Here is a 14,603-nt window from a genome sequence, read left to right as displayed (position 1 = left end):
GTTGCAGGCCCGCCCTACCTTTCCTCTCCTGCCTCCTTAAGTAGTGGGGATTGTGACCTGCAAGGGGCCTGAGGTCCTAGGGTAACTGCACCCGCAGGGGTTTGCAGCCCATCGAGTAATTATTTTTAGGTAAATATTTTGTGGCCTTAGCAGTAGGATGTAGGACTAGTTCAAAGGAAAGTTTCGAACCGCAGATAAAAAAGGGGAAGTCATTAGCTTCCAGTTGATGTCTAAAGCCATCAAGCAGATAGTGAATTTCGAAAGAAATGTGTATAGTTCTTGGCTCACATCGTTTTTTGTCGTTTTGCGAGTATCAAATTAAATATGTGCGTTAAACACTTGGCAGACAAGCAGCATTTAAGAGGTTTGCTATTTTTACTAATCAACCCATCTGTAGGAGCTAGTGCTTGGGTTACATCCAGTCCAGGCAGGAGAGCGTGCATTTTGCAACAAACACACACCCCAAAAAAGAATTCGAGGAAAAATGAACGACTGCAAGTGGTTGAGATGTTGGCATTTGTAGAGGATGGATCTTGGTCCAAATCTTTCACTTTCCAGGCGGGAGGAGAATTGGAGGCGGCAACCAGGTTTTCTGTCTTGGCCATGCTTCCAGCCCACCTCCAGCCCACCCAGGTCAGCTACCCCTCCAGCCCCAACCCAGCCAATGCAGCTAGCTGGGCCTTTCCCGCATCTAAGATGCGGGAAACACCAGAGTTTCTAAGGAGATGAGCTATCCAGGTGCCCCGCGCAGGCCGCAGCAGGGGTAAGCCTTGCCTTGACGGTAGCTAGCAGGGGAAGAAAAGAACTTGGGACCGATCAGCTTCGCGCGCGGTAGCTGCGCGCACCTGGGCCCTTTACGCGCTGCAGGATACACGTGGAGCCCGCACCTCCAGCCCCCGGCCGCCCGCGACTGTCGGAATCCAGAAAGTACTAACTGGTAAAGGAGCTCGAGTCTCCCGGGGAGGAGGCCCGGGCTGCAGCCGGGGGCGGGGCGTGGGGCGGGGCTGGGAAATTGAAGCTGAGCGGCCGAGCTCCCAGCGCTGGGCTCTAAGCTGAGAGCCGGCAGCAGGAGCGTGGAAGGCTGGCCGGCGCCGGCAAGGAGGCGTGGCGCTACTTGAAGACCCGAGCCGGGATCGGGGTCGCTGGCCGATCCCGCAGCTGTGGCCTTTGAGCCATGGGCACCGTCTGGTCCGCCCTGTTGGTCGGCGGGGGTCTGGCCGGAGCGCTGTTCGTTTGGCTGCTGCGGGACAAGGGAAAGGACGCGGGTGCGGAGCCAGATCCCGACGCCCGGCTCGGGGAGCCGGGAGGCGACCAAGCTGGCGGTGGACTGAACCCTGGACCTTCCAGGCGGGAGCTGGTCACTAAACCAGGTATTCTTCCTGCGCGTGACCCGAGATCAGATCTGCCAGGGGGCTCAAAGTTCGCAGAAGGGAAAACAAAACAAAACAAAACAAAACCAACGTGTAGTTTTCCTAACATTCCAAACCCCAGGGGCCTCATCTAACTTGGTCGGTAGCACGCACCCTGCAGGTTTCTTGCTCCCCACCGTGGCCAGGGAGGTGCCCTAGAAGATTGTCCCGGGGAGGGGTGGGGGAGCACTTTCATACCCCTTCAAACTCTGACAGAGCCGGGACAATATCTCAGTCCCAATGTCATAGCTTCATGTCCTCCCAGCCCTCACCCCATGGAAGACTTGGTTTGGGAACACCGCCATCTGGATGCTTTTGTCAGGAGGCAAAGTCCAGGTAGGACTCTGGCCAGAAGCCTCTGCTGAAGCCCTGGGACTGTAGGCCCTTCCAGAACTTTCAAACCTTCCCCTTGCTCACTCCCAGCAACAGTGCAGGGTGGTTTAATCTCTGGGGAAGGGAGTATTTAAGTAGGAGGACTTAATAGGGGACTCAGTTCTGATGAGTAGAATTGACATCTAGGTTTAAGTCTCTGCTTGTTAAAGAGGCTGTGTTAGGCAAAGTAAGAGCACTGCAGAAACTTCACAGTCCAGCACCCCACCCTTCTTGGCTAGACACCCAGGCCTGGACTCCAAACTGATGGTGAAAATGACATTTGTGAGCCTTATTTTTAGTAGAGTGGTGGTCATGTGTAGCCACTTGAAAATCTGCCCTGCCTCCCCTGTGACTGGTTTGGGATCCAGAGAGCACTCACTTTCCTCCTTTTTCTGAAAACCAGTTTCATGGTTTAGGTTGCAAAACATGGGAATTCAAAGCACCATGAGTGTTTCACTTCCAACTCCATCATTAGAAAGAGACAAAATTGAACAAGTTTCTCCTTCCATGAAACTTCATCTGTGCTTACTGAATGATTATAATTTTGTAGGGAACTGTTTGGACTACCAGTAAGGTGACCCGGAAGGAAATTGAGTCTGTAAGGAGCTTGGATTGTGTATTTAAGAACAAATTCACAGTGTGCAGTGGGGCACACGGGTTAAAATCTTTATAATTTGTTGAAGACGTTTCTGTGCACAGGGTTGGCAAGGAGAAACCATCCTCCCCCCAACTCCAGCCCAATGATTTACTGCTGTCCTCTGCATTCTCCCAGTGACAGCTGAGCTGATCTACCCACAGCTTCCAATTTGACCTGATCCCTGGTCTGCATTCAGTTCTTGGAATACAAGTGTACCCTTCTGGTATGGAGGTTAGCCACGTAGCCTTGCACCTCACAGGCTGGACATGTTTGGATGTCCCGAGCTAAACAAGCTGGCTTGGCTGTGTGCCAGCGTGAGTTGGCATGTGGATGTAGAGGACCATGATGGGGCACACCTCTGCCTCCTTGACTTGCTACTTCATTTACACTCTTGTACTATTGTTGAGCATACACACATGTTCATAAGCACACAGTTGTGAACACACTAGGTAGCTAAGTACTTGATTTTAATAAAGATGAATTTTGTGAACTGCAGGTAGATTAGTAGTAAAGCCTTCCAAAGTAAGCCTGTTTTTTCAACCTAATTTATTTCTTCTCATGTGAACTATCTAACACCATGACATTTTTCCTTTTTTAAAAGAACATCCCCAAGGAAACAATGGATGTTTGCTTTCAGACAAAGGAAATGGTAACCTACAGGAAGGGAGGTGGAGACCACGGAGTCCTGGAGAAGGTGGTAACTGCAGTGAGTCAAGAGAGAATGTTTCTTCTGGATGGTTTCCAGACACACAGTGTCTAGCTGCCTCTGAGACTAGGAACTCTAGGTGCCACTCTGAAGTTTCAAGAAGTCGAAGCCTTGAGTCTTCTCAAAGAGAATGGGGATTCCAAAAAGGACAAGAGACACCTGGTAAAGCAACTCCAACCTTTGCTGAGAAATTGCCTTCTAGCAACCTGTTCATGGACAGAGTTGAAGAAGTAAGTCTGGCTCGAATGGACAGCCAGGACTTGACTGACCCTGAGGACTGGGAAATGGTATCGAGGCATTCATCTTGGGGAGATGTTGGTTTGGATGGCAGCCTCGAGTTCTCGATGTTAAGCTCAAACCAGGGGCTGGACTGTGGCAGAAGCAGTCTTGTGGAAGCAAGAGGTCAGGAAGTGGGTATGAAAACAAAAAGGGTCGTGAGGATGTCTTCACAGTCTCAGCATGTCAGTATCAGTTTCCAGATCCATTATCTCACAAGCACTGGAGTGCAATTCATTGCAGTAACTGGAGACCACGAGAATCTAGGAAGATGGAATACTTTTGTTCCACTCCAGTGCAGCAAGGATGGACTCTGGTCTCATTCTGTGTCCCTGCCAGCTGACACAGTGGTGGAGTGGAAGTTTGTGGTGGTAGAGAATGGGGAAGTTACCCGTTGGGAAGAGTGCAGCAATAGACTCTTAGAGACTGGCCATGAGGATAAAGTGGTTCACAAGTCGTGGGGGGTTCAGTGATTCAGTTTGCAAAGTATTAGAGAGAATTCATAGCATGTGCAAGAGGCTAAGGTTGTGGAGCACACTGAATAAAAGAAAATTAAGTATAACTTTGAATGTAGCTAATAGAATTGTTTCATATCAGCTAGTAGCTTTTTTCTAAGTGCACTATACACAAACACATATGTATATGTAGTTACTGCCTCCCATGAACATGGACTTTCCCTCTGTAGCTTGATGTATAGATTAATGCAGATCCAGCATTAGTTTGGGGCTTGGATCTTTTCGGGAAGAATCTAGGTCAACTTCAGGTGCAGGCTGATCAAGGAGTACAGAAACTAATCAGCTGTACACCATTCAAGCTTAAACCATCCTTGGGTCATCCTTAAGCCAAGGGATTAAAACAAATCTCATACAGAAATAAGTGATTTTCCATTGGGACACTTGGAAAAAAGTCCTTTTAACCATACACACATTTTATATTTAAAAATAGTCAACACCAGGCCCTCCCTGGCAGAAATATTTGCATTCCATGCAACTGATAAGGCACTGACATCAAAGATCTACATACAACTCAACAACACAAAGTAAACAACCCAGTGAAAAAATGGGCAGAAGAGCTAAAAAGACACTTAAAGAGGAAATCAAATGGCTAACAGATATATGAAAACACGCACAACATCCCTTATAATCAGGGCAATGGAAATCAAAATCATGAGATACCACCTCACACCAGTGAGAATGGCCTATATTAAAAAGAAACTGGCAACCGCAAATGTTGCTGAGGATGTAGAGAAAAAGGAACCATCTTACACAGCTGGTCCAACTACTATGGAAAACTATGTGGAGATTTCTCAAAATACTAAAAATGGAGCTATCATGTGACCCAACAATTCCACTCCTGGGAATCTACCCAAAGGTCATAAAAACATTAATTTGAAAGGAAACCCTCACTCCATGTTCATAGCAGCACTAGTTACAATAGCTAAGATACGAAACAACCTAATTACCCCCCAAAAGATGACTGGATCCAGAAGATGTGGTACATATACACAATGGAATATAACTCATTGATCCAAAAAGATAAAACTCATGCCAGTCACAACATGGATGGAAGCAGAAAGGAGTATGCTCAGTGAAATAAGTCAGAAGGAAAAAGAAAAATACCAGATAGTATCACTTATAGGAGGAATATAAGGAAACTGAACAAAGGGTGAAAAAAAAAATGACAAGCTACAGATCTGCATACAGCAGGGGAGGGGGAGGAGGCTAGGGAGAGGGCTCAAAACGGGGGTGAAGAACACAGGAGACTATGGTGATGGTTTATGGGCGATGTGGTGGTGGGAGATTTATGGGGACTACATCTAGGGGAGATATCAAGTACTGTACAAAAAATTGAGAAAATTGAGAAAACTTAAAAATTTAATAATAATAATAATAAAAAACTTCCCAATGCTTTTGGCTTGGTTTTTACCTTCCAGGTATGGTTTGAAGATAGCAAGTATGTCTTTTGACTGAGGCCAGCATAGGAACGAGGGAACTAGTTAGAATCAAAAATACCAGGCGGAAAAGACAGTAGCCTGAGTGATCCTTCTTAGGAAACTAGAAGGTACAAGTGTGCCTGACAGCAGGGAAGAATATTCCAATATTATTCATGGGGTCTTTCTAGGACCCCTTCATGTTTTCGGTCTGGATAGACTTTCCCCCAGCACTAGCTCCATCCTTTTTTCTACTTTCATAGCAACAGCTGTGACAGGCAATACAATTATGATAGTGGGCCGTCCCTGGTGGCGCAGCACTGCACTGAGAAGCTAAAGCCACTTCAGCATGTGTTTGATCCCTGCCCAGGAGATGACAACATGTGCCGCAGACCTCTCCTGATCTGCCCATTACTCCCCTCAGCAGTGTATTTAGTCAGTCGACCTGTTCTGCTCCCCACTCTGTCTTGGGGGAATCCTCTCACCACCCCTGCACCTCTGGCCTGTACCCCAGTTCTGTATGCATAAATAAATAAATCTTTTTAAAAATGATCATGATATAGATGCATCTCTTTATTCTAAGAAGAAACAAGCATTTCAACTTTGCTATTACAGCTGAAAAAATAACAGTGTATTACTACATACAAACAATACAGTGTCTGCCCTACACTGTTATCGGTACTGCTTTGGGCTCATGCTAGCGGCTGTCACAGACGGCAGACATGTATAAAGCCTACAGCACACCATTCCTTGCTCACTAGCAATCCACAGTAGATAATACACAGTAGACACTGCTGTCCTTGAAGAGATGGTCATCTAGAGGCTTCTGTCTTGTGGTTCTGCTCCCCTCCCCCCAAGACATCACCAGCCTCTCTCCAGCTCACCAAAGGGAAAATAAAGCGAGGAAAAACTTTACTGAAGATTTACTAGAACTTTTGGCCAGAGAGTACTGCATATTGTTCTGTCCACGTGCCATCAGTGACCATTGGCGAGGTGACCACCGGCGAGGTGACCACCCCTAGGTGAGAGGAGAGGAGCTCAGAAGCAGCTCCAGGTGGAGAGCTGTTTCTCAGCGACATCTGCACCGTGGAAAAGGAGTACAGACTTTGGGCAGCCAGCTCCTGCTGCACTGTCCCTATTGTACATGGCACAACCACAACGTTTTTGTAGTTGTTCTCCCTTTAATTGCGTCACGTAATGCGGTATAAAAATATATTTGGACTTTGTCTCTGCTTCCTGGAACAGAAGTCCTCTGACCCTTGGGATTTCCTGAATCACAGACATGGCTTTTGTTACTTAAAATGAGGCACTTTTGGGGACTGCAGTGATGTAAGGAAAAGATTAATACAAAAACTTTAAAAGCGATGGGGAAAAAATGACGAGGCACTTTAGATTGCACCTAAGTTTTTGCTAATGAGCTGAATTAAGGCAGGCCCCTAGATGCACTCAGGTCAGAAAAAAACAGTGATTTGAAGGTTGGAACTTGACGCCCTGATTCTGGAAGTGAGATCCAGGGCTGAAGATGAAGTGCTAGAAAGTGGTGGAATAATGAAAGTTGCTGAACTTTCCAGTTGGTGGAACATCAGGGTGCTGGGAGCGTGGCTCCCCTAGAGAGGCATGGAAGGCTCGTGCACCAGAATCCCACCCACACCTCGTCCTATCTGTGCTTCTGTTCTGTGTGGTTATTTATGAGTTTTATCCTTTATAATAAGCTGATAATAGTAAGTGAAATAGTAAATTCAGCAATCACTTTGTTGAATTTTATGATTCATGCTAGCAAATTAAAACAGGTTGGGATTTTGGGAGCCCCCACTTTATAGCTGGCTGGTCAGAAATACAGATGAACTGGGGTATGTGACTGATGTCCGAAGTCAGGGCTGGGGGACAGCCCTAAATCTGTGGAATCTGACACTGAACTCCAGATAGTATCAGAAGTGAATTGACTTTTAGGAGACTCAGATTTTTTGGTGTCCATAGACAAGTGGCTAATGGTGTTGGAAAACTCCACTCCCTATAATGTGCTAAATTTTAATTAAGGCAGACTACATTCATTCAATCTGTGGAAGTTAACCACTGACTAAGGGATGAGGTTTTTTTTTGTTGTTGTTGTAGTCACTAATATGCGAAAGAGACTTTCTAAATATTTTGATGAGAGGCCTCAGTGTTTTGTTATTTGATTATTTCACTGATATTGACAGAACAGTGAGTTCAAGGTCACAGGTGGAATCCGTCAGTACACTGGAATTTGTCCACATGTTTTGGGCATTATACCACATCTTTCACTGTCATGTGTCATGTGGAGGAAGTTTTTCCCCCAGGATGTTTTTTTTTTTTCTAAGTTGAATAAAACAATTGTCTGACACTATTGTGTCAGACCAATAAATAAAATAAAAAAAATTAATTATTTTAACACATTGGTATGGCTGTAAGAGTGTAATTACCATGGAAAGGGGAGGTTCCAGGTTCCCTGTTCCATTCAAGAAAGGGTGGAAATCAGCATTGAGAAGCAGCTAAAAAAGGCTGGGAGAAAACATAGGAGGGGACTTAGGAAGAGGGAGAGGAAGACAGAGGAGGTATATGGAGTAAGAGAGCTGTGAAGAGGGGCACTTAACTCTTAAACTTAGACTTGTACCAGGGACTTGGGGACACTTGAAAGAGACAGAGATGTGGGTGGGAGACCCATGGGGAGGCTGACAGTGGCGGCCTCTACATCGACTGGTCTTTGAATTTTGCTTTTCCCTCTCTAGACTTGCCTAGTCCCTTCTGCCCCTTCTGTATGGTTCCCCAACAGAAGATGCCTTAGATTGTGGCAGGCTTTTGGGCCTCGCTTTGGGGCAATTCTCTTTGGCTGGGCATTTGCCCACATGGGGATGGGAAGCTTTGTTGTTTCATGGGGAAACTATTTTAGCCATATTTTTCGCTTCTATTATATACTAATTGTAGTAAAGTCCTTTTCTGTTGAAGGTCTTATACACTAAGAATATATTTTGTTGTTTAATGGCAAATGACAGAATCTATTTAGACCAGGCAGGTTTGGGGGTACTGAGGTGCTCTTCATTCTGCCCACTAAATCATCACAAATTAATACTCTTTTATCAGGTCTAAATACTTTCACATGTAGTTAGTACTGTTTGAAGGTTTACTGGGAGAGCAGTCAAGAGTAGTTTATTTCAAAATAATTTACAGTACAGAAAATTTTATTAAATTTTGACATAAAAAGAAAAAAGTACACAGGGTACTAATTATATAATGCCACAATTAATTGGGCATCTTTCCTCTGTAAAGAATAGGTAAACAATGTATCATTTTAGTAACATTTTTTCTTGGTCTTTCACTTTCTGTATCCTCTTTTCTTGATTTCTGATCATTGAAGACATTGCTGCAAATGTTGATAAAAACAAAGAATGTTTACTTAGGCTTTAAATTCTGTTCTTCTATTCTGTGCTTCTAAAAAAAGGTAGCTTGTTGCTATAGAACAGATAAATTCTGATTCTTAGCTCTATATTACCTAAAAATTGCAGACTAGCATTCTTTAAAAAAGGTTGATGCTATGGAATAAAGCTAAGGGTGAGTCTCTACTTTTTCAGAAGTTTTAAATTAATGTGATAATTATTAAGAGAGAATATACCCTAGCTGTAAATCATTAAATACCTCAAAAGAGTACAAAGATGAAGCAGTTATTTCTGTGCCTTCAATCTACTGAGCGCCATACCCTTAGAGGTCATAACTATAAACAGTGTGGTGAATATCTTCATATACACATATATACAAATTTTCTTCTTTATACACATGGAAATACATGTGGTACAAATAGTTTGGTAGCTTGCTTCATTTACTTGGCAAAATGTCAATATCTTTCCAGTTTAGCTCATGTTATGTTATGCTATAATATTCCATTATATGACTGTGCCAACCTGTTAGTGAATACATTTAAAACTTGTTTTTTAAAATTTTCATTTATATACAATAATTTTAAATAAGCTCATAAACAAACTTTGGTGTATTTAAATAGTTATTTCTGATAGAACAAAGTGCTAGAAGTAGAACTTCTGAGTCAAAGCAAATGTACACCCTGAATTCTGATAAGTATCCCCAAAATCCTCTTAAAAATATTTGCTTAATGGGCTTCCCTGGTGGCGCAGGGGTTAAAGTCTCAGCACCATTGAGCTATTGCCAGCCACTGCAGCATGATTTAGATCCCCAGGCCAGGTGGCTAACCCACATGGTTCAGCAGACCTCTTCTATTTTGCCAGAGCTGTTCCCTCAGCAGTGTACCTCAATAGATCTGCCTGCTCCCCACTCTGTCTCTGGTGAATCCTTTCACACTCCACACCTCTGACCTGCACCCCAGTTCTTGTATGCATAAATAAATAAAAATATATCTTTGAACAAAACAAAGCAAAAATATTTGCTTCATAATTTCCAAGAGACATCCTACCTAGATAAGGCATCCAATAAAAAGATAAGGCATCCATTTTTATATGAATGACTTAAAAATAGAAAACACAGGCTCAATTTGAAATCTTTCCTGTGGAGCATCCACCCACATTTAATAGCTACTATAATTTCAACCTCTCTTAAAAATATAATCCTAAACCAATCCATGTGGAGGCCCACTGCATTCTACAAGGGAAGGAGACTTTATGTGCTAAAATATTTTCTTTTGCTAATTACCTCATCCCACTCTCTTTCTGTCTATAAATGTCCTCCATTTTGTGTGTGCCTTTGTATTATCTAGATGGGATGGGGCCTGATTCATGAATCATTTAGTAAACTAGAGATGTTTTTACAAAACATGACATAATAGATTTTTCTGTTTGGTAATTAATGATGACATTACTCAGATAAACTTAGAAATTTAGGTCAAAATTTGATATAATATGCACTTGTTAAAGGAGTCACAAACTTAAAATCAAATTTTTGTCTTGGTCTTTATATATGCATGGCTCTGGAGTTATAAAAAATTAGTATTTTTTAAAATAACAATTTGATATCGCTTTATTGTGTTTTGGAGTCAGAAAGTTCAGTTATCAAGTCCCAGCTCTATTACTCATTGTGTGACTTATAGCTTATTGGCTGTTGGTCACTATAGCTTCAGTTTCCTCATTATCACATAACATAATATTAAAAATCACTTCCTAGTGATTTGAAGGTCATGTGAAGAAAATATAAGAAGAGCAATGGGTATAGGGTCTGGCCCATAATTGCTAAGTGTTGAATAGATGTTAATAGCAACTACTATTATTAATAATGTTATTATATTTTACAAGAATTTTTCCTTAGAAAAATATTACTTTCACCTAACAATATAATTGTAGGTTATGTTATATTATGAAATAATAGATTAGATTCCTAGAAGTGTAGTACACATGCAGTATAAAATCAATGCCTTTCTAACAACAGCTCCTGGATTTACGAATTTATGTCAGCAAAGCATTAGACATGAAAGCCCTTGAAATTCTGTGGGAACAAATCCATACCCTCCTACATTTATGGAAATATCCAGTTAAAACTTCTGCCCTAAAAGTTATCCACCACCTACAGATCCCAATTTCTCATTCAAATGGTTTTAGTGACTTAAAAGTAGTTTATCTTTTCTGTTTAGTGACAAATTGGTTGACACAGTCTGTTGCAACAGCACACTAATTTAAACAATCTGTATAATGTTGGAATATGACTCAGCAATCAAAAAAGATAAACTCATGCCATTTGTGGCCACATGGAAGGGGTTATGCTAAATGAAATAAGTCAGAAGGAAAAAGAGACATGTTGGATGGTTTACTTATTTGCACTATATAAGATAATCCAGAGGGTTAGGTAAAGACAAAACTTGCGAGCCTAACCACAGATCTGAGGCATACAGTAGGAGAGCGGGCGAGAGAAGGATCAAAACGGGAGAGATGAGCACAAGAGGCTGTGGTGATGGATCACGGGTGCTGTGGTGGTGGAGAATTAAGAAAACTGCACTTGAGGGGAGAAATCAAACACTGCCCCAAAAGGAACAATGATAAAAGAAAATAAGTATTAAAAAAAAAGTCAAAGAATAATCTGATCCAGGCAGTGGAATATTTAATGTACAGAGAACATTAAAAAAAAAAAAAAACTTGTGCAAGGCTAAGTACTGTTATTTTGCTTTCTGGCTATTGCCTGCAATCCTGTTGTAGCTACTACTACACAAATGTTTGCCTTCAGATGTAATAGAGACAAAAAGACAGTATATAGTCCCATGTGAAAAATCACTCAAAATACAAGTCCATAAAAATGAGGCAGCAGTATTTTCATCCTTATTAGATGAAAGAGTAAATAAAGCAGGATCTGATCTGAGTTATCCATCCAATGTCAAACACAACTAATCCAGGGATTCATCTTGGTTAAGATTCTCATGTTTTGACTAAGATTGCTAGTTGCTAATTCAAGTATCCTTTTTAGTAGGTCTATATAGAGCAGACAGAACCTGTAGGGAAGGTGAGCAAGGAAGAGCTCTCCAAAAATAGATACTGTACCTTGGTTTTTCATCTGTAAATCTTCTACCAGAGATTGCAAGCTTTCCAGCCTGTTCTGAAGCTTTCGGCATGTTTTCCCAGTTGTTTCTATTGGCTGAGACTGTGAAGCTATTAGAAAATTGCTTAGATGTGATGTTAAAAGTCTTTTCAGTATTTCTTTTTAGAAAATTTCCAATTACAGGTTAAAAGACCTTTCTTTCAAAATAGAGAAGTGTTTTATCTAAATGATGCTGTAGTAGCTTATATGATTTTGTTTTCAACCAATCTGATTTCCTAATATTTAAGTGCATCACATTAAATGGGATGAGTAAGAGAAACATTTGAAGTTTAACGATACATTCTGCATTAGAGATGAAAGTTTTCACTCTAAACCTGAATGGTTTTATTAACTTAGGATTTGGAGGACCAGATTTACACAGAACTGGTAAGACTTGAGCGTGTGGGAAGTAAAGTGCCCGTTTTAGTTGCTGTCACAGAAGGAGGATGGGATTATATGATGGAAGAAGGTAGTGTAGAAGATGACATGGCCACAGAGAACCCAGAAGGGACTAGAAGCATGCAACCTATGCTCTAACATATATGCTAAATTGTGTCAACCTCTGAAAAATCATGATTGGTGAGCTCAAGGTGTTTGTTTTCATCTTTGCCCCTGACTAGCTGTATAAGCTTGAGGGGGGAAAAAAAGAGTTTATTTTCCCTAAAAACATCCTTTATAGATGTTAGTCATGAAGACAGTCATCTTAAAAGGATGAAAACAGTTTCTCAGAAATATTTAAAGCAGACAGTGTAAAATACATGATGTTTGATGAGTACCCCGTAATGGAGGGAAAATACCATGCTATTTTGTAACCGTAAATTAACAATAAAGTAACTAACCTATTCCTCTAAATCAGTTTTGCAAAAACAATGTTACCAAACCATTTCCCATCTGTCTTAGCAAATAATAAATGAACTTAAAAAAGAGAGAGAGAGAAAAGAAAAAAAAAAAAAGAACGAGGTTGTCATGATCATAGTAGTTAAATCATTTGCTACTCTAAATTCTTAAAAATACTTATGAATAATTTAGAAACCAGAGATGAAGGAGAAATGCAGAAAAAGATGGTAAGAAAGAAAATGTACCAAAATAAGTTAGTACTAGCATCTGCTTAGATTCTGATTTTCTACTTTTTTTAAGATCTAGAAATGTGCTAGCCATAGAATTTCAAAAGACTAAGAGTGATACAACAATTTGCCAAATTTATCTCTTCTCTAAGGGAACTATGCTGAGGAGTACTGGGCCTCTCTGTCACTGTCACCTAAGATGTTTTATTTCATACATATATACATTGTAGTGTTGTTCACTTACTTATCACACACTTATTTTAAACCAAACCATTTCCCATCTGTCTTAGCAAATAATAAATGAACTTAATTTTTAAAAATGAGAACACTTCGACAGGTTTATGTGATAGATGCTTGCTTGTACTTACAAAGGCAAAGACTGAAGAGAACCATGAGAAAGTGTAAACAAAAAAAGTCATTCACAGCATTTAAAAGAACACCCAAAATCTTGGGTGAGATTTTCTCAGGAAAAAAATTCATTACTCATGTTACAGAAAGAGATACTATTTACAAACATATGTATGTATGTTTACTAAAGATTGTGGATACCATTCTATTCAACTAAGACCCACTTAAGTTACACAGTATCAACAGAGCTTGCCTATGAAAATACCATAAAAGCTTACATCTGATTAGGTTTGATCATGGGAAAGAAGCTTCAGTTCACCAAAGTATAAAATCAATTAATCTCATCAGTGATACCAGGTCATTCTTACCTTTAACAGAATCAGGTGAATGCGTAGCTTTGGTAGATCTGTATTGTGATGCAGACCCGATGGAATCTTCAACAGAACTAGTTAGGAGTGAGTGAACTGGAGACTTCTTTGGAGAAGAATGGAATGAACGAGAAATTGAATTTTTCACAGATGGGCTTGCTAAATTTTGCAAGAACAAAAGAAAAAGGACAGAATTCATTAAAAATAATTCACGGTACTTCTCAAAACATCAAACTTTAGTGAAAAAAAGTTCCCAATTATGGGAGTGTAAGATGTTCTGATATATATGGCTAGAATTAAGAAGGTCTATTTACTGAAAAAGAACAAGTGTTAGGAATAAAGATAAACAGAAATTAGACCATCTTTTGGGGATCCTTAATTCTAGCTTCAAATCACTTTAATTCTTGATTAGACTAAGTTGATCTTTAGCTGTCTACCAGAAGTAAGCGTGAATGCTTTCTGAAAGCTCACTTTAAGCCTCAAACCATCTCTATAATTTTTTTATATGTCTGTCATATGATAATAATAATCAGGTGAATGAAGAGACAAAAAATAACATGGTAGAAAACCAAGAAAATGAATGTTGATAATAGGAACAGATATACAAGATCTGAGCACAAAAGACACAGATATCTACAGATTCAAGCAGCATTACTCCAAACCCAGACAGGTTCTTCTTATAAAAAGAAAATCACACTTGGACCCATCAATAAAAATTACTAAAGTACAAAAAAACAAAACCAAAGGCAATAAAGTGTCAAGTATGCCAAAAGGCAACAAGACAGATTGCATTTAAATGAGCAACAAATAAATTTAGCACTGACTTAGTAGAGATAATGTACTCCAGTAAACAATGGAATGACACTTTCAAAGTGAAGGGAAAAAGCCAATCTAGAATTCTACACTCAGCAAAAAATACTCCTAAAAAAAAAACAAAAAGCAAGAAAAATGAG

At 40.7% G+C, this 14,603-nt stretch overlaps 2 protein-coding genes across 2 annotated transcripts in view; one reads left to right on the top strand and one right to left on the bottom strand.

The window, feature by feature from the left end:
- Nucleotides 1-1,097: 1,097 nt before the first annotated feature.
- STBD1 (starch binding domain 1) lies at nt 1,098-4,483 on the top strand. The gene is made up of 2 exons (XM_004681435.2): nt 1,098-1,370; nt 3,020-4,483. Exons 1-2 carry the CDS (start codon nt 1,175-1,177, stop codon nt 3,871-3,873), a joined length of 1,050 nt encoding a protein of 349 aa, XP_004681492.1. The 5' UTR covers nt 1,098-1,174; the 3' UTR covers nt 3,874-4,483.
- A 4,149-nt stretch (nt 4,484-8,632) lies between these two features.
- Nucleotides 8,633-14,603, bottom strand: part of CCDC158 (coiled-coil domain containing 158) — a 48,303-nt gene continuing 42,332 nt past the window's right edge. Inside the window, exons 21-23 of the mRNA XM_004681199.1 lie at nt 13,651-13,809; nt 11,834-11,941; nt 8,633-8,709 (exon numbers count right to left, since the gene is read on the bottom strand). Coding sequence (XP_004681256.1) covers nt 8,633-8,709; nt 11,834-11,941; nt 13,651-13,809 — 344 coding nt within the window. The remainder of the gene's footprint in view (nt 8,710-11,833; nt 11,942-13,650; nt 13,810-14,603) is intronic.

This window comes from Condylura cristata, unplaced genomic scaffold (assembly GCF_000260355.1).
Source record: "Condylura cristata isolate star-nosed mole 26May11 unplaced genomic scaffold, ConCri1.0 scaffold00012, whole genome shotgun sequence".
Taxonomy (NCBI): Eukaryota; Metazoa; Chordata; class Mammalia; order Eulipotyphla; family Talpidae; genus Condylura; species Condylura cristata.
Note: the sequence above shows the minus strand (reverse complement) of the source record. Positions and strands in the feature narration are given on the sequence as shown.